The 19,988-nt window shown below is 46.0% G+C and overlaps 1 protein-coding gene across 1 annotated transcript in view; it reads right to left on the reverse strand.

Annotated features, from left to right (window-relative positions):
- HDDC3 (HD domain containing 3) overlaps window positions 1-19,975 on the reverse strand; it is an 82,629-nt gene extending 62,654 nt beyond the window's left edge. The window contains exon 1 of the mRNA XM_069222655.1: window positions 19,721-19,975. Coding sequence (XP_069078756.1) covers window positions 19,721-19,832 — 112 coding nt within the window. The 5' untranslated portion in view covers window positions 19,833-19,975. The remainder of the gene's footprint in view (window positions 1-19,720) is intronic.
- Window positions 19,976-19,988: the final 13 nt, after the last annotated feature.

Raw genomic sequence — 19,988 nt, forward strand, 5'->3', positions numbered from 1 at the left:
AAAAAAGATATAACATAGTGGTGTAAAGAAGTATGTTGGTTTGAAAATGACTGACCTATATTTGTTGAACCCTGTGCGGTTGGGTCCAGCAGAAGGGTTATACAAGCATGCCTGTGAGCTGACAGTCCTAGATGGCATGAAGATTATGGTGCTGGCACGTAATACATCAACAAAATTGAAGAATTATCCTGAAACATACCAATACTGTGTGCAAGCTATTTTGATAAATGCAATTCACTGACCTCTTACCACCCAGAGTGGCCATTCTCTAGTAATTGTCATGTAAGTGACTATTCTTCAAGTACGCCAGCCCTTTAATTGAAAGGGAATGCTGACATTTATGGATGCGACTGCAGCTCAACTCGTCTTTTAGAGACGTCCCTGACATGAAACTTCAGTGCTGGCAAGCAGGTCCATGTCATGTGTGACTCATTTTGCCAGTTGTGGTTTGTTACCCCAATAGCACTCTGCATGCTGAAGTACTGGAGTCCATACTTACAATGTTAAAAGTGAAACTAAAAGTCCCAGAATACAGCTTGCTGTAGGCTGAACAGCCATGCACTTAGGCAGATTTGTGACTGATGCCTAAATACTACCATCCTTTCAGATACAGGTTATAGAGAGGCACAAGCTCATGCTAACGATTTGAGTTATGTTCTAGCCAGAAAGTCAACATGTATTTCATAAGTAAACAGATGGATTACTAAAATCATACATAAATGACTACTTATAGCTTTGTTTCCAGTGTGATCTATCCTCCTATCTGGACATAGAAATTAAAAACTGATATAAGAGTTCACAACCACGTCAAGGAAAGCTGGCGCTTTACCCCAGAACCACATAATTTCCAAAGCGTGAAAGGGACTCTCATTTGCAAAGTAATCTAATCACTATTTGGGGAAAGCAGAGAGGCCAAACAAGGACACCTGCAATTAAATGACTAGCATTTATTAACAGGTGAAAGCATTTTTCCAGAACTCACTAAGCACAAGGACAAAACTCCAGTGTATTGAAACACATGCAGAAATCAGCTTGCCAACCGACCAAGGCGTAAAATAAGTCATAAGGCAATTATATTTTCAAGTTGACAAACTGCACTTTGTAAGCCGCGAGAGACATGCACCTGGTTCTTTCCAGCACAGTCATATGCTTGACACAAGTAAAAGTTTGACCCATGAACATTGTTTCCCCTGACTTTAAGCATGCTGGTATACTACAGATAGAGAAGAGATATCCATGTGGTTCACCTGAACTCCCTACATCTTGTACACAAAATGTTTAACCAAAAAGGCACCTGGGACGTACACACGGTATGTTTTAACACAGGGGTCTCCAACTTTTTTTGTAGCAAGAGTTACTTCTGATTAGTGAAAATCGTTGTGAGCTACCGAAGGCTAAACAACTCGTGCATTATTACCAGACACCCCCACACCAAACTCCCTTTACTTTAAGCATAATGTTCATAGAGCCAGATACTATGGTTTGAACAAAATATTTTGATTAGGGGCACTATGATAGGGCTGCCACGTGTCAGCGAGAGCGTGGTATTTGGGGGTGTATGAAAATGTGTGCATATGAACGGGATATATGTGTATGGGCAGCTGAGAGCTGGTGTTGTTTGTACTTGTGGCACAGGGTATACCTTTCGCCACATGTGGCACCGTTACAAGTATAACACAAACATACAACCATGTTTTTAAATGGGAGAAATTTAAAGCACAAAAATTTTCATAATGTGGAACATTTTTCTGCACTTTAAATTCCTCCCATTTAAAAATGATTGTTTTTTTCGGTTATAAATATTGTACAGTGTTCTATTGGCCACTGGGAGCAATGGACCTGTTGTTTACAACTTGTAACATTGAAAAATAATTTGAGTAAATTGAAATGAACAGTTAACTTCATTACAAAGGTAACTTTCTGTTTTCATTTTCTCCAATTTAAAACCATTGAAAACATAATTTTGATCTCACTTCGAATACTGAGTTGACCAAGACTTTTATTTAAGAGTTAACCTTGGTGCTTCAATTCTTCACCTCTGTGACCTGGGTAATAAATCTGACTCCAGCACTGCTCCTTATCAGGCTCTGTAGCCTGGTAATATTAATGTAAAATAAACACAGCCTTCATTTAAAAAGAAAAATGTGACCCAGTGTTTATTTAAAAATTAACTCCAGGCTGTGAGCTACTCTGAAAGTGTCTGGGAGCTACTGGTAGCCCGCAATCAGCTGGTTGGAGACACCTGTTTAACACAATACAACAGTTCTCCAAGAATGGAAGAAATACATGGCGGTTTTGTTTTTAGCCTTGTACCAGTAGTCCTGCTTTTATATAAGCAAAACTACAAATATACAAACAAGCACTGGCAAGGCAATAGACCTTGCAGTGGCTACCAGCTTTTAGCTTTGTCAATGCTTGTTTTGTTTAGACATAGTTATTATATAATTTTATTGTTAGGGGATCTGAAGGCCTTCACTAATTATAAAAACAATTTTCTTAAAGCAAAAATATTAAATTTTGTCTCAAAAACTACAATTTGCTACTGTAGCCTTTGGAACTAAAGGAAACTATTTTGTGTGAGTGTGCTCTTCTGAAAGAGTGAAATGCTGTCACTCACAGTAAAGAGCGTCAATGGATGAAGTTAGTTGATCCATTGTCCCGTGTTATATGCTATATGGTGTAGTGGGTAAAGAAAAACCTTGAACACAACAAACCAATGGATGAAGAGGGCTGGCTGAAAGCACTTTAAGTAGATGTATGCATAATTTTAATAAAATCAAAAGGGCTTGGCTAATGCCAGACCTACAAATCAACCACAAGAGCATGACTGGATCAGCAACCAGTGTCTCATATGTCACACTGAGAACTGTGCTTTTCAACTTTTCAGATCCGTGTGTAGCGGAAACAGAACTTTGTATTCTGAATCCTGGAATGGTTCCTTCTCAAGCACTCAGGACAACCAATGAGGTCCCAGCAGCCTGGGTGTTTATATGGATGAGGGCAATGTTTGGGAATAACATGGGGAAGCACCACACTACAGGCTGCTTACCATGAGTGAGTGACATTCAAAATACATAAAAAGGTATGCCAACAACTGACTTCCATATTGTTTTATGGCAAAGCTGACTAACAAGAGATATACTCCGAACCTTTGCCAGCAGGCTGACGGCCGAGGGATATCTGAACCCATTGAGGAACTATCTGCTTAAGGTACTATCAGGAACTGGAAAGGGTTTCACTGTATTATACATTACTACCCCCCCCCCCACCAACCACTTCAGAACGCACAAAGCAAACTGATATGTTATCACTGAGTCATTTGCTGGGTCTTCAGCTAGTGCCTGCACCAGAGCTGTTCATTCAGAGTGTGGACTCTGTGGGCTAGGGAGCGTGCTAATAATTGGTACCACATATACATGTCAGATGCCACTGTTGTGAAGTTATACTGAATTTCTTTTTCAATCAGTTCACCACACTGTGTGGCATGGTCTATGTCTAAGTTATATTGCTTATATTACTATGTTATTTCCTTTTTGGATAATTTTCCACCTTTTATTCTCTCTCTCCTATGTTTTTGTATTACTGGAAATAGCCCTCTCTGCAGGGTCACCTCCCAAACGTTCTGCCTTTTTCCCTCCACTTTTTGCAGAATTTGTTTTTGTTGGCCTTAGTACTCTGTGCACTTTATCACTGCTAACCAGTGCTAAGGTGCTTCTGTTCTCTCCACCAAACATGATTTGATTGGTATATACCTAATTGGCATACTTAATTTACTTATAAGTCCCTAGTAAAGTGCACTGCATGTGCCCAGGGCCTGTATATTAAATACTACTAGTGGAACCGTAGCACTGCTTGTTCCACTTAAGTAGCACTTGAAAACATGCCCCAGGCCTCTCACTGCAGCCTGAAGGCAGTGTTGCGCTGCTATGTTGACTAGGCATTTAAAACCCCTGCATTTAAACCCCCTTGCCAAGCCTTAAGCTCCCTTTTATTACATATAAGTCACCCCTAAGGTAGGCCCTGGGCAGCCCATAGGGCAGGGTGCTGCGTAAATAAAAGGCAGGACATATACTTTTAGGTTTTACATGTAGTGAAGAATTCTCAAATTCGTTTTTCACTACTGTGACACCTACTCATCTCATAGGATAACACTGGGGGTTCCTTAATATATCTTATACGCTGTAATTCTTCAAGGAGAAGAAGTAGTGTAGGAAGTTGGCTCTGTATGTGCTATTTCAAAGTAAGGAATAGCATGCACAGAGTCCAAGGGTTCCCCTTAGAGGTAAAGTAGTGGTAAAAATAGATAATACTAATGCTCTATTTTGTGGTAGTGTGGTCGAGCAGTAGGCTTATCAAAGGAGTAGTGTTAAGCATTTGTTGTACATACACATAGACAATAAATGAGGTACACACACTCAGAGACAAATCCAGCCAATAGGTTTTGTATAGAAAAATATCTTTTCTTAGTTTATTTTAAGAACCATAGGTTCAAATTTAACATGTAATATCTTGTTTGAAAGGTATTGCAGGTAAGTACATTAGGAACTTTGAATCATTTCAATTGCATGTATACTTTTCAAGTTATTCACAAATAGCTATTTTAAAAGTGGACACTTTGTACAATTTTCACAGTTCCTGGGGGAGGTAAGTTTTTGTTAGTTTTACCAGGTAAGTAAGACACTTACAGGGTTCAGTTCTTGGTCCAAGGTAGCCCACCGTTGGGGGTTCAGAGCAACCCCAAAGTTACCACACCAGCAGCTCAGGGCCGGTCAGGTGCAGAGTTCAAAGTGGTGCCCAAAACGCATAGGCTTCAATGGAGCGAAGGGGGTGTCCCGGTTCCAGTCTGCCAGCAGGTAAGTACCTGCGTCTTCGGAGGGCAGACCATTGGGGTTTTGTAGGGCACCGGGGGGGACACAAGCCCACACAGAAATTTCACCCTCAGCGGCGCGGGGCGGCCGGGTGCAGTGTTAGAACAAGCGTCGGGTTCCCAATGGAAGTCAATGAGAGATCAAGGGATCTCTTCAGCGCTGCAGGCAGGCAAGGGGGGGCTTCCTCGGGGAAACCTCCACTTGGGCAAGGGAGAGGGACTCCTGGGGGTCACTTCTGCAGTGAAAGTCCGGTCCTTCAGGTCCTGGGGGCTGCGGGTGCAGGGTCTTTTCCAGGCGTCGGGACTTAGGTTTCAGAGAGTCGCGGTCAGGGGAAGCCTCGGGATTCCCTCTGCAGGCGGCGCTGTGGGGGCTCAGGGGGGGACAGGTTTTGGTACTCACAGTCGTAGAGTAGTCCGGGGGTCCTCCCTGAGGTGTTGGTTCTCCACTAGCCGAGTCGGGGTCGCCGGGTGCAGTGTTGCAAGTCTCACGCTTCTTGCGGGGAGATTGCAGGGTTCTTTAAAGCTGCTCCTTTGGATAAAGTTGCAGTCTTTTTGGAGCAGGTCCGCTGTCCTCGGGAGTTTCTTGTCGTCGTCGAAGCAGGGCAGTCCTCAGAGGATTCAGAGGTCGCTGGTCCCTTTGGAAGGCGTCGCTGGAGCAGAGTTCTTTGGAAGGCAGGAGACAGGCCGGTGAGTTTCTGGAGCCAAGGCAGTTGTTGTCTTCTGGTCTTCCTCTGCAGGGGTTTTCAGCTAGGCAGTCCTTCTTCTTGTTGTTGCAGGAATCTAATTTTCTAGGGTTCAGGGTAGCCCTTAAATACTAAATTTAAGGGCGTGTTTAGGTCTGGGGGGTTAGTAGCCAATGGCTACTAGCCCTGAGGGTGGGTACACCCTCTTTGTGCCTCCTCCCAAGGGGAGGGGGTCACAATCCTAACCCTATTGGGGGAATCCTCCATCTGCAAGATGGAGGATTTCTAAAAGTCAGAGTCACCTCAGCTCAGGACACCTTAGGGGCTGTCCTGACTGGCCAGTGACTCCTCCTTGTTTTTCTCATTATTTCCGCCGGCCTTGCCGCCAAAAGTGGGGCCGTGGCCGGAGGGGGCGGGCAACTCCACTAGCTGGAGTGTCCTGCTGGGTTGGCACAAAGGGGGTGAGCCTTTGAGGCTCACCGCCAGGTGTGACAACTCCTGCCTGGGGGAGGTGTTAGCATCTCCACCCAGTGCAGGCTTTGTTACTGGCCTCAGAGTGACAAAGGCACTCTCCCCATGGGGCCGGCAACATGTCTCGGTTTGTGGCAGGCTGCTAGAACTAGTCAGCCTACACAGACAGTCGGTTAAGTTTCAGGGGGCACCTCTAAGGTGCCCTCTGGGGTGTATTTTGCAATAAAATGTACACTGGCATCAGTGTGCAGTTATTGTGCTGAGAAGTTTGATACCAAACTTCCCAGTTTTCAGTGTAGCCATTATGGTGCTGTGGAGTTCGTGTTTGACAAACTCCCAGACCATATACTCTTATGGCTACCCTGCACTTACAATGTCTAAGGTTTTGTTTAGAGACTGTAGGGGTACCATGCTCATGCACTGGTACCCTCACCTATTGTATAGTGCACCCTGCCTTAGGGCTGTAAGGCCTGCTAGAGGGGTGACTGACCTATACTTGCATAGGCAGTGAGAGGCTGGCATGGCACCCTGAGGGGAGTGCCATGTCGACTTACTCGTTTTGTTCTCACTAGCACACACAAGCTGGCAAGCAGTGTGTCTGTGCTGAGTGAGAGGTCTCCAGGGTGGCATAAGACATGCTGCAGCCCTTAGAGACCTTCCTTGGCATCAGGGCCCTTGGTACTAGAAGTACCAGTTACAAGGGACTTATCTGGATGCCAGGGTCTGCCAATTGTGGATACAAAAGTACAGGTTAGGGAAAGAACACTGGTGCTGGGGCCTGGTTAGCAGGCCTCAGCACACTTTCAATTGTAAACATAGCATCAGCAAAGGCAAAAAGTCAGGGGGCAACCATGCCAAGGAGGCATTTCCTTACACAACCCCCCCCAAACGAAAGAGGATGAGACTAACCTTTCCCAAGAGAGTCTTCATTGTCTAAGTGGAAGAACCTGGAAAGGCCATCTGCATTGGCATGGGCAGTCCCAGGTCTGTGTTCCACTGTGAAGTCCATTCCCTGTAGGGAGATGGACCACCTCAGTAGTTTTGGATTTTCACCTTTCATTTGCATCAGCCATTTGAGAGGTCTGTGGTCAGTTTGAACTAGGAAGTGAGTCCCAAAGAGGTATGGTCTCAGCTTCTTCAGGGACCAAACCACAGCAAAGGCCTCCCTCTCAATGGCACTCCAACGCTGCTCCCTGGGGAGTAACCTCCTGCTAATGAAAGCAACAGGCTGGTCAAGGCCATCATCATTTGTTTGGGACAAAACTGCCCCTATCCCATGTTCAGAGGCATCTGTCTGCACAATGAACTGCTTAGAATAATCTGGAGCTTTTAGAACTGGTGCTGAGCACATTGCTTGTTTCAGGGTGTCAAAGGCCTGTTGGCATTCTACAGTCCAGTTCACTTTCTTGGGCATTTTCTTGGAGGTGAGTTCAGTGAGGGCTGTCACAATGGATCCATATCCCTTCACAAACCTCCTGTAGTACCCAGTCAAGCCAAGGAATGCCCTGACTTGAGTCTGGGTTTTTGGAGCTACCCAGTCCAGAATAGTCTGGATCTTGGGTTGGAGTGGCTGAACTTGGCCTCCACCTACAAGGTGGCCCAAGTAAACCACAGTTCCCTGCCCTATCTGGCATTTGGATGCCTTGATAGAGAGGCCTGCAGATTGCAGAGCCTTCAAAACCTTCTTCAGGTGGACCAGGTGATCCTGCCAGGTGGAGCTAAAGACAGCAATATCATCAAGATAAGCTGTGCTAAAGGACTCCAAACCAGCAAGGACTTGATTCACCAACCTTTGGAAGGTGGCAGGGGCATTCTTTAAACCAAAGGGCATAACAGTAAACTGATAATGCCCATCAGGTGTGGAGAATGCTGTTTTCTCTTTTGCTCCAGGTGCCATTTTTATTTGCCAGTACCCTGCTGTCAAGTCAAAGGTACTTAAGAATTTGGCAGCACCTAATTTGTCTATGAGCTCATCAGCTCTAGGAATTGGATGGGCGTCTGTCTTGATGACAGAGTTGAGCCCTCTGTAGTCCACACAAAACCTCATCTCTTTCTTTCCATCTTTGGTGTGAGGTTTGGGGACTAAGACCACTGGGCTAGCCCAGGGGCTGTCAGAGCGCTCAATTACTCCCAATTCCAGCATCTTGTGGACTTCCACCTTGATGCTTTCCTTAACATGGTCAGACTGTCTAAAAATTTTGTTTTTGACAGGCATGCTGTCTCCTGTGTCCACATCATGGGTACACAGGTGTGTCTGACCAGGGGTTAGGGAGAAGAGTTCAGGAAACTGTTGTAGGACTCTCCTACAATCAGCTTGCTGTTGGCCAGAGAGGGTGTCTGAGTAGATCACTCCATCTACTGAGCCATCTTTTGGGTCTGATGACAGAAGATCAGGGAGAGGTTCACTCTCTGCCTCCTGATCCTCATATGTTACCATCAACAGATTTACATCAGCCCTGTCATGGAAGAGCTTAAGGCGGTTCACATGGATCACCCTCTTGGGGCTCCTGCTTGTGCCCAGGTCCACCAGGTAGGTGACCTGACTCTTCTTTTCTAGCACTGGGTAAGGGCCACTCCATTTGTCCTGAAGTGCCCTGGGAGCCACAGGCTCCAGAACCCAGACTTTCTGCCCTGGTTGGAACTCAACCATTGCAGCCTTTTGGTCATACCAAAACTTCTGGAGCTGTTGGCTGGCCTCAAAGTTTTTGCTTGCCTTTTCCATGTACTCTGCCATTCTAGAGCGAAGGCCAAGTACATAGTCCACTATGTCCTGTTTAGGCTCATGAAGAGGTCTCTCCCAGCCTTCTTTAACAAGAGCAAGTGGTCCCCTTACAGGGTGACCAAACAGAAGTTCAAAGGGTGAGAATCCCACTCCCTTCTGTGGCACCTCTCTGTAAGCGAAAAGCAGACATGGCAAGAGGACATCCCATCTCCTTTTGAGCTTTTCTGGGAGCCCCATGATCATGCCTTTTAATGTCTTGTTGAATCTCTCAACTAAGCCATTAGTTTTTGGATGGTATGGTGTAGTGAATTTGTAAGTCACCCCACACTCATTCCACATGTGTTTTAGGTATGCTGACATGAAGTTGGTACCTCTGTCAGACACCACCTCCTTAGGGAAACCCACTCTGGTAAAGATACCAATGAGGGCCTTGGCTACGGCAGGGGCAGTAGTCGACCTAAGGGGAATAGCTTCAGGATACCTAGTAGCATGATCCACTACTACTAGGATATACATATTTCCTGAGGCTGTGGGAGGTTCTAGTGGACCAACTATGTCCACACCCACTCTTTCAAAGGGGACCCCCACCACTGGAAGTGGAATGAGGGGGGCCTTTGGATGCCCACCTGTCTTACCACTGGCTTGACAGGTGGGGCAGGAGAGGCAAAACTCCTTAACCTTGTGGGACATATTGGGCCAGTAGAAGTGGTTGACTAACCTCTCCCACGTCTTGGTTTGTCCCAAATGCCCAGCAAGGGGAATATCATGGGCTAAGGTCAGAATAAACTCTCTGAACGACTGAGGCACTACCACTCTCCTAGTGGCACCAGGTTTGGGGTCTCTGGCCTCAGTGTACAGGAGTCCATCTTCCCAATAGACCCTATGTGTTCCATTTTTCTTGCCCTTGGACTCTTCAGCAGCTTGCTGCCTAAGGCCTTCAAGAGAGGGACAGGTTTCTTGTCCCTTACACAGCTCCTCCCTTGAGGGTCCCCCTGGGCCTAAGAGCTCAACCTGATAAGGTTCAAGCTCCAAAGGCTCAGTTCCCTCAGAGGGCAGAACTTCTTCCTGAGAAGAGAGGTTCTCTTTTTCTGACTGTGTTGCAGTTGGTTTCCCAACTGACTTTCCTTTTCTCTTGGTAGGCTGGGCCTTTCTTCCAGACTCCAGCTCTACTTTTTCACCCTGTGCCTTGCATTGTGCTCTTGTTTTTACACACACCAGTTCAGGGATACCCAGCATGGCTGCATGGGTTTTTAGTTCCACCTCAGCCCATGCTGAGGACTCCAGGTCATTTCCAAGCAGACAGTCTACTGGGATGTTTGAGGAGACCACCACCTGTTTCAGGCCATTGACCCCTCCCCATTCTAAAGTTACCATTGCCATGGGATGTGCTTTAGTCTGATTGTCAGCGTTGGTGACTGTATAGGTTTTTCCAGTCAGGTATTGGCCAGGGGAAACCAGTTTCTCTGTCACCATGGTGACACTGGCACCTGTATCCCTCAGGCCCTCTACACTTGTCCCATTAATAAAGAGCTGCTGCCTGTATTTTTGCATGTTAGGCGGCCAGGCAGCCAGTGTGGCTAAATCCACCCCACCCTCAGAGACTAGAGTAGCTTCAGTGTGGACCCTGATTTGCTCTGGGCACACTGTTGATCCCACTTGGAGACTAGCCATTCCAGTGTTACCTGGATTGGAGTTTGGAGTGGAACCTTTCTTGGGACAGGCCTTGTCTCCAGTTTGGTGTCCAGGCTGATTACAGCTACGACACCAGGCCTTTTTGGGATCAAAGTTTTTACCCTTGTACCCATGGTTGTTTTGTGAAGAGGCTCTGGGCCCACCCTCCTGTGCAGGTTTTTGGGGGCCTGTAGAAGACTCTTTACTATTTTTAGTTTTGGTTGTCTCACCACCTTTCCCCTGGGGAGGTTTTGTGACCCCTTTCTTTTGGTCACCCCCTGTGGAAGTTTTGGACACCCTTGTCTTGACCCAATGGTCCGCCTTCTTTCCCAATTCTTGGGGAGAAATTGGTCCTAGGTCTACCAGATGCTGATGCAGTTTATCATTGAAACAATTACTTAACAGGTGTTCTTTCACAAATAAATTGTACAGCCCATCATAATTACTTACACCACTGCCTTGAATCCAACCATCTAGTGTTTTCACTGAGTAGTCAACAAAGTCAACCCAGGTCTGGCTCGAGGATTTTTGAGCCCCCCTGAACCTAATTCTATACTCCTCAGTGGAGAATCCAAAGCCCTCAATCAGGGTACCCTTCATGAGGTCATAAGATTCTGCATCTTTTCCAGAGAGTGTGAGGAGTCTATCCCTACACTTTCCTGTGAACATTTCCCAAAGGAGAGCACCCCAGTGAGATCTGTTCACTTTTCTGGTTACACAAGCCCTCTCAAAAGCTGTGAACCATTTGGTGATGTCATCACCATCTTCATATTTAGTTACAATCCCTTTAGGGATTTTCAACATGTCAGGAGAATCTCTGACCCTATTTATGTTGCTGCCACCATTGATGGGTCCTAGGCCCATCTCTTGCCTTTCCCTTTCTATGGCTAGGATCTGTCTTTCCAAAGCCAATCTTTTGGCCATCCTGGCTAGCTGGATGTCCTCTTCACTGGAGTTATCCTCAGTGATTTCAGAGTTGTTGGCCCCTCCTGTGAGGGGACCAGCATCTCTGACTATTATTTGTGGAGTCAGGGCTTGAGAGGCCCTGTTCTCCCTAAATAGGACTGGTAGGGGGGAATTTTCCTCCAAGTCACTATCTTCATCCTCTGTGTTGCCATCCTCAGAGGGGTTGGCCTTTTCAAACTCTGCCAACAGCTCCTGGAGCTGTAGTTTGGAAGGTCTGGGGCCCATTACTATTTTCTTTATTTTACAGAGTGACCTTAGCTCCCTCATCTTAAGATGGAGGTAAGGTGTGGTGTCGAGTTCCACCACATTCATCTCTGCACTAGACATTATGCTTCTAAAAGTTGGAATACTTTTTAAGAATCTAAAACTAGTTCTAGGTTCTAATTCAAACTTTTACCAAACTTTTAAACTCTAAAAGAAATGCTAACAGGGACTAACACAAGGCCCTAGCAGGACTTTAAAGAATTTAGAAAACTTTTCAAATTGCAAAAAATCAATTTCTAATGACAATTTTGGAATTTGTCGTGTGATCAGGTATTGGCTGAGTAGTCCAGCAAATGCAAAGTCTTGTACCCCACCGCTGATCCACCAATGTAGGAAGTTGGCTCTGTATGTGCTATTTCAAAGTAAGGAATAGCATGCACAGAGTCCAAGGGTTCCCCTTAGAGGTAAAGTAGTGGTAAAAATAGATAATACTAATGCTCTATTTTGTGGTAGTGTGGTCGAGCGGTAGGCTTATCAAAGGAGTAGTGTTAAGCATTTGTTGTACATACACATAGACAATAAATGAGGTACACACACTCAGAGACAAATCCAGCCAATAGGTTTTGTATAGAAAAATATCTTTTCTTAGTTTATTTTAAGAACCATAGGTTCAAATTTAACATGTAATATCTTGTTTGAAAGGTATTGCAGGTACGTACATTAGGAACTTTGAATCATTTCAATTGCATGTATACTTTTCAAGTTATGCACAAATAGCTATTTTAAAAGTGGACACTTAGTGCAATTTTCACAGTTCCTGGGGGAGGTAAGTTTTTGTTAGTTTTACCAGGTAAGTAAGACACTTACAGGGTTCAGTTCTTGGTCCAAGGTAGCCCACCGTTGGGGGTTGAGAGCAACCCCAAAGTTACCACACCAGCAGCTCAGGGCCGGTCAGGTGCAGAGTTCAAAGTGGTGCCCAAAACGCATAGGCTTCAATGGAGAGAAGGGGGTGTCCCGGTTCCAGTCTGCCAGCAGGTAAGTACCTGCGTCTTCGGAGGGCAGACCAAGGGGGTTTTGTAGGGCACCGGGGGGGACACAAGCCCACACAGAAATTTCACCCTCAGCGGCGCGGGGGCGGCCGGGTGCACTGTTAGAACAAGCGTTGGGTTCACAATGGATGTCAATGAGAGATCAAGGGATCTCTTCAGCGCTGCAGGCAGGCAAGGGGGGGCTTCCTCGGGGAAACCTCCACTTGGGCAAGGGAGAGGGACTCCTGGGGGTCACTTCTGCAGTGAAAGTCCGGTCCTTCAGGTCCTGGGGGCTGCGGGTGCAGGGTCTTTTCCAGGCGTCGGGACTTAGGTTTCAGAGAGTCGCGGTCAGGGGAAGCCTCGGGATTCCCTCTGCAGGCGGCGCTGTGGGGGCTCAGGGGGGACAGGTTTTGGTACTCACAGTCGTAGAGTAGTCCGGGGGTCCTCCCTGAGGTGTTGGTTCTCCACCAGCCGAGTCGGGGTCGCCGGGTGCAGTGTTGCAAGTCTCACGCTTCTTGCGGGGAGATTGCAGGGTTCTTTAAAGCTGCTCCTTTGGATAAAGTTGCAGTCTTTTTGGAGCAGGTCCGCTGTCCTCGGGAGTTTCTTGTCGTCGTCGAAGCAGGGCAGTCCTCAGAGGATTCAGAGGTCGCTGGTCCCTTTGGAAGGCGTCGCTGGAGCAGAGTTCTTTGGAAGGCAGGAGACAGGCCGGTGAGTTTCTGGAGCCAAGGCAGTTGTTGTCTTCTGGTCTTCCTCTGCAGGGGTTTTCAGCTAGGCAGTCCTTCTTCTTGTTGTTGCAGGAATCTAATTTTCTAGGGTTCAGGGTAGCCCTTAAATACTAAATTTAAGGGCGTGTTTAGGTCTGGGGGTTAGTAGCCAATGGCTACTAGCCCTGAGGGTGGGTACACCCTCTTTGTGCCTCCTCCCAAGGGGAGGGGGTCACAATCCTAACCCTATTGGGGGAATCCTCCATCTGCAAGATGGAGGATTTCTAAAAGTCAGAGTCACCTCAGCTCAGGACACCTTAGGGGCTGTCCTGACTGGCCAGTGACTCCTCCTTGTTTTTCTCATTATTTCCTCCGGCCTTGCCGCCAAAAGTGGGGCCGTGGCCGGAGGGGGCGGGCAACTCCACTAGCTGGAGTGTCCTGCTGGGTTGGCACAAAGGGGGTGAGCCTTTGAGGCTCACCGCCAGGTGTGACAACTCCTGCCTGGGGGAGGTGTTAGCATCTCCACCCAGTGCAGGCTTTGTTACTGGCCTCAGAGTGACAAAGGCACTCTCCCCATGGGGCCGGCAACATGTCTCGGTTTGTGGCAGGCTGCTAGAACTAGTCAGCCTACACAGACAGTCGGTTAAGTTTCAGGGGGCACCTCTAAGGTGCCCTCTGGGGTGTATTTTGCAATAAAATGTACACTGGCATCAGTGTGCAGTTATTGTGCTGAGAAGTTTGATACCAAACTTCCCAGTTTTCAGTGTAGCCATTATGGTGCTGTGGAGTTCGTGTTTGACAAACTCCCAGACCATATACTCTTATGGCTACCCTGCACTTACAATGTCTAAGGTTTTGTTTAGACACTGTAGGGGTACCATGCTCATGCACTGGTACCCTCACCTATGGTATAGTGCACCCTGCCTTAGGGCTGTAAGGCCTGCTAGAGGGGTGACTGACCTATACTTGCATAGGCAGTGAGAGGCTGGCATGGCACCCTGAGGGGAGTGCCATGTCGACTTACTCGTTTTGTTCTCACTAGCACACACAAGCTGGCAAGCAGTGTGTCTGTGCTGAGTGACAGGTCTCCAGGGTGGCATAAGACATGCTGCAGCCCTTAGAGACCTTCCTTGGCATCAGGGCCCTTGGTACTAGAAGTACCAGTTACAAGGGACTTATCTGGATGCCAGGGTTTGCCAATTGTGGATACAAAAGTACAGGTTAGGGAAAGAACACTGGTGCTGGGGCCTGGTTAGCAGGCCTCAGCACACTTTCAATTGTAAACATAGCATCAGCAAAGGCAAAAAGTCAGGGGGCAACCATGCCAAGGAGGCATTTCCTTACAAGTAGATATGCAATGTTTAGTATCTATGGAACTGTAATGACAAATCCTCTTTAATGGTAATATAGGATTTATTGTTACAATTTTGAAAAATGCCACTTTTAAAAAGTTGGCATTTTCCTGCTCTTGGCCCTTTGTGCCTGCAGCCTGCCTCCAATACATGTCTTGGGTGGAGTGACAGTTGGGTGTGTGCACTTCTAAACGGCCACACACAAAGGGAGCTTAGGTGTGACTAATGGGCCATCAACATCCTGATGAGTCATTCTGGGCAGGACGGGATGGAGGAGCTGGCCACAGCCTCACACTTACACCTGAATAGGCTGTGTCCTGGCCACACACAAAGGACTGCTAAACCCCTCTAGTGAGTCTGGCGTCAGGGAAAAGGGGGGGCTAAGTGCACTTCAAAACCTCACTTCAAAGGCACCACTGGGTAGAAGAACTGGACTTCTTGCATTCCCAACTCCGTACACTTCTGGACCTCTGTATACCCCTTCAGGGAGAAGGACTGCTGAGCTGCTACACTGACTGCTACTCTGCTGGACTGCTGCTCTGGACGAACTGCTTCCTTGCTGTGCTGACCTGCTGCCCTCCTTGCCTGGGCGAGGACCGGACCCACAACACTTAAACCCAGAACCAGCCTGACTCCAAGGGTTTGCTGGTTTGCCTCCTATTCTTCTGAAGTCTCAGGAACACCAAACACTTCTAACTCATCACCTACAGCACCTGTACTCTGTCATCTGTTAGTCTTGCTCTGCCAAGTGGTGTCAATCCAGTCCTGGGACCTTGTAAGTGGGTATAAAGTGCTGCTCCAGTAAAAAAAAAAAAACAGTGCATTGGTGCCACTGCACCTCTCTGAACCATCGCATCTCCATCTATGCCAATGCATCACTACTGCTGCGAGGATCGAGGACGTGGCATTCCTGATGGCATGGCATATCGCCTCTGTTCCTGGCGCATCTCCAACTTTGCATGGCTCGAAACCAACGCATCGCCTACATCCGGAGGATCGACGACGATGCAACACCTTCTTTGCCCCTTGTATCTTGTTCCTGACGCTGCTGCAAACGTGAACCAAGGTACTGTTTCAGCGGGCCAAGGTTGTCATGCTCCATCGCGTTCGGCCTGACTTTTCAGATTTGGCCTATTCCAGCACAACCAGATAGCCCTGATTTGCGTTCTATGTTTTTAAGCACTACATTTCAGTTTCTTCTTTAAAAATTCATATCTCGAGTTCTACTAATTGAATTTTTGTCGTTTTGGTCTTGATCTGTTTATTAAATTAAGCTCTATTTTCTAACCAGGTGCAATGTCTTTTTGTGTGGCGTTTTCACAGTTTGACGTGTTGCACAAATACTCAGCATATTGCCTCATACGTTAAGCCTGACTGCTCTGTGCCAAGCTACCACAGGGTGAGCACAGGTTAATTTAGGGTGTGTTTCTGACTTACTCTGACTTGGATTGTGGCTCCTACTTGGACAGGGTGCATACCTCTGCCAACCAGAAACCCAATTTCCAACATATATGATTGAAACTTACAATAAAGAGATATTTTTTTAAAAAGCTGTCAAGAGAGATACTTAGATAGGGAAGTATTTTTAAGACTGCCTACTGATGCATTTTGGTGGCTCTATGCTGTTTTACAAAACTTTCTAGGCATACTGTGAAAAGAGGCTAATTTCTGATCTTAGCAATATTACATGGACATGAATGCTTTGAACTTCTGTTGATAAAGTGCCACTTATGAAATGTACACAGGTCAAATATACACACACTTCAACTTGCAAAGTTCACACACAGACATTTAAAAAAAATGGTTACTCTATCAAAGAACATACAGCTGGAAACTGAAGCATTGTCTCTATACTCTGCAGCACATAAGAAGCAGTTAATAAACATGCATCAATAATTACTGGGTCAACCTCTGAGAATAAACCTGCATGTTTACAGTTTTAGACACCTAATACAATAGACTGAACATGACCTGATCTCAAGATTCTTAAAAGTTGAGGTGTAGTTAGGTATTTGTTTTACACTTTACACAAACCTTAGCCAGTTATAAAGGGTTCACACTTGATGGCATTCTTCATTACAATATGTCAACAAAGGTATTATTCAGCAGTCAGAGCAGTCCGTTTTCTTTGAGCACATATTTTTGCAGAGCTTCCATGTGCTATGTGTCCATCACTTGGCTAGTCCAAGTTTTTAGTTTGATTTATCAAGCTTAACTTTCCAAACGTTTGATCGGATATCAGATGTATGTGTATCAGAATACAAAGAAACAAGCTCTGGCCAAGCTACTGGCTTTGTCAATGTTTTTTTAGCCCTGCTGTACTTAGTTGGCTTAAAGTACAAAAGAAAAAGGGCTATGATGTGGTCAATATTGGCAGTGTCATATTGCTTTTTTTTTTTTTTTTTTTTTTAAATACTGCACAGCATCCGCAATACTGACCAACATGGCAAAAACATGAACAAATCCAAATAGCTCTACTATTTGACTTTGTCAATTATTTTAAACAATATTTTTCCTGGAGGGAAGGGACAGGGCAAGCGACAAACCAGGAGGGGGCAGAGAAAGTAAGAATACGGGAGGGTGAGCAAGTAAACAAGTGGGGGACAGGGGTTATGGTGTAAGCAACAACGCAGGAGGCTGGGAGAACGGGGCAAGCAACATCAAGTAGACAAGAAACGATGGGACAACAACAATGGGGCAATTAACAACTTGGAGTGGAAGGGGGGAGAAGGGCTGTAAACACATACAATCTTATGAAGTGCTACAACTAAAGTTTTTTCAAAAGTACATCGGAAGGCGCATGAGCAGTGGAATGACGCTGGGTGCCAAAATTAAAGCAGTACTTCGGCCATCCTTCAGGGGAGAGAAAAACACACAATATGATGTGAAGAAGGCACACAAGAAAAGCAAAGAAATGAGTGACGATGAAGCCAAGCGGTGGTAAGCAACGGGCAGGCTTTATGCCCAGGGTCAGATTGAGATCACAATTAGGCCCAGGCACTCATAGAAAAAGTGGTCCACTTTCCCGGATTGCCCATTTCAATGATCGCCATTTGCTTAGTCTCATTGGACTTATTTTTAGAGAAATGTTGTTAAATTATGCATTTGAAACCTTATAGAGCTGGTATAGTTGGGGACAAATAGAAGCACTGCAGTTCGGCCAGGGTGGCAAGGTGAAATTAAACAGCCACAACCACATTTCTGACTAGGGATTCCAGCTGGCCGTTTTTTCTTTTTAACACCATGACCAGTATTTTAATGTTTTAGGTGGTACAGAAATGAAAAAAATTACCCTAAGCTAGTTTTTTTTAACTCTGGTCATTACATACTTTAAAAGCAAAAATAATGCAAAAGCACATTAAAATATTTGTTTAAAGATGAGTTACACCTAGTCGTGACAAAGGCAGAAATGCCAATTTAAAAAGGAATATGGATGTCTTTGTGTAAAGAGTCCTCATTATGTATCACGGCTTGGGCCTTGGCAAAACCTGGATGTTAATTTTTAATTTGTGTAGTTTTATATAGCGTGAACTCGCCCCAAAAGTATTGGAGCCATTTACATGAGCACTGGTTACACTGCACATGATCAAATTCAGTTTTATTTAGGCCTTGAGAAAGTAAATAATTTGCCCACAGAATTCTGAGGGATTCTGGGACTCGAAAGTACTTTACAGACTATTTTTTTCCTTCCTTCTGGGAAAGGTGCCTCACAGTGAGGCCTATGGACTCACACCCCCCCTACCCCCTTCCCGCTCCCACCAGCCTAAAAGACACTAGTGGCGAGGTGCCAACATGTGCTTACCCCCACCCCCCCCCCCACAAGGCCTCTGCCTACTACTTCCTCCCCTGCTATCCATGGCCAGAATGTGGTGGCCAAGCAGGGAGGCATCAGGGGAAAACTGCTGTGGTGCTGTGTTGTGTCAGACACATGGTGAGCCTGAGGTGAGAATTCTCAACGGGCCTCCAGTCTGGCTTGGGTGGGTGGCGGCATGGCCAAGATGAACACACATTACTGTGGCCTGCCAGACTGTAAGGCTCTGTAGGCCGGTTAACTGAGGCACTGATAAAACTGTCCCACATGTGACCCTGGAGCACCTGCCCATCGGCCAGTTTCTGACTGCCCCCCTTCCCACTCCGACCTTGTGTAAGCCGGATTGTTAGCAAAATATCTCACCGTCCCAGGTGAAATCTAAAAACCGGGCTTGCAAATCATTACAAGTTTACCAGGTCCGTGCATTATGTGTTGCTCCAGTCCATGTTTATACTCTAAATTCTGGGGCTTGTAGTCTTGTTTATTGCATCATAAAACGGGACTACAAGTCTGCAGTATGGTCGAGGAGAGGAAACAGGCTACTCCTTCTAAAAGCCCCAGGAATCCAGTTTGTGAAGAAATAAGTAGTTTATTTGAAGAGAAAGCCATAACCCTGGAAGCATCTGGCAGTCACCAATCTTCAGGCAACTGCCGTTACCCCAGAATCCACCATCAGCTCCAAAGAATGCAGACACATCATAAAGCAAAGGAGATACATAACAAATACCATCGGTAATATAAAGTAGGGTAATAATAATACATAGAAATACCATAAGCAATATAAAGTGAGGTACAGAGCATACTATAAATTCCCAGAATTCAAAGAAAAAAACAGGACCTTAAGTAGCACATCACTTATGGGTCGGGAAAACTTGGCAGTTATGGTGATGAGCTACTCACAAGTGGAATCTGAAAACATGAGTACTTTGCTAATTGTTTAACTGCTTTCAATAGTCTTCCGCTTACAAGTTGTAATAATTACAAGTCGTGTGTCCAACTGCCATAAATCGTTCATCCTCTATCAAAGGCGGCTATCGTGTATAACTGTGATTATAAAATGTTCACTACGTGTCCAACTGCGCTAACTGGTTACAGATTCCAAATTCCATTCTGCAATGTCTGCGATTTTAGTATCGACTTTATAAGTGCTCTAGTAGTGAACAGAGATCACGTGAACACGTAATTGAAGACAGACTGCGAAAGGGTGAGGTACAAATACGTAGCAAGGGACGTTCACTCACCTATAGGGTGATTAATGTAGGGTGTCTTTTCTGGATCTTTGCGGCGCTGGCGTTTGTGTTTTCGGGCAGCGAAATCCACTGCTTCTAACAGCGCTCCAACATCCGAGGTCATACTTCCTTCTCTGGCGACCTTACAGATGCAGTGCCCTTACCGCTGAGTAACGTCCATGTAAGCAGAGACGTTCAGGCTGCCACTGTTGCGTGTTATTTTCACTTTCGATCCGAGTTCGTTGCTCGCGGTGATTGATAGATCGATCGACTGCGCATG

This window comes from Pleurodeles waltl, chromosome 3_1 (assembly GCF_031143425.1).
Source record: "Pleurodeles waltl isolate 20211129_DDA chromosome 3_1, aPleWal1.hap1.20221129, whole genome shotgun sequence".
Taxonomy (NCBI): domain Eukaryota; kingdom Metazoa; phylum Chordata; class Amphibia; order Caudata; family Salamandridae; genus Pleurodeles; species Pleurodeles waltl.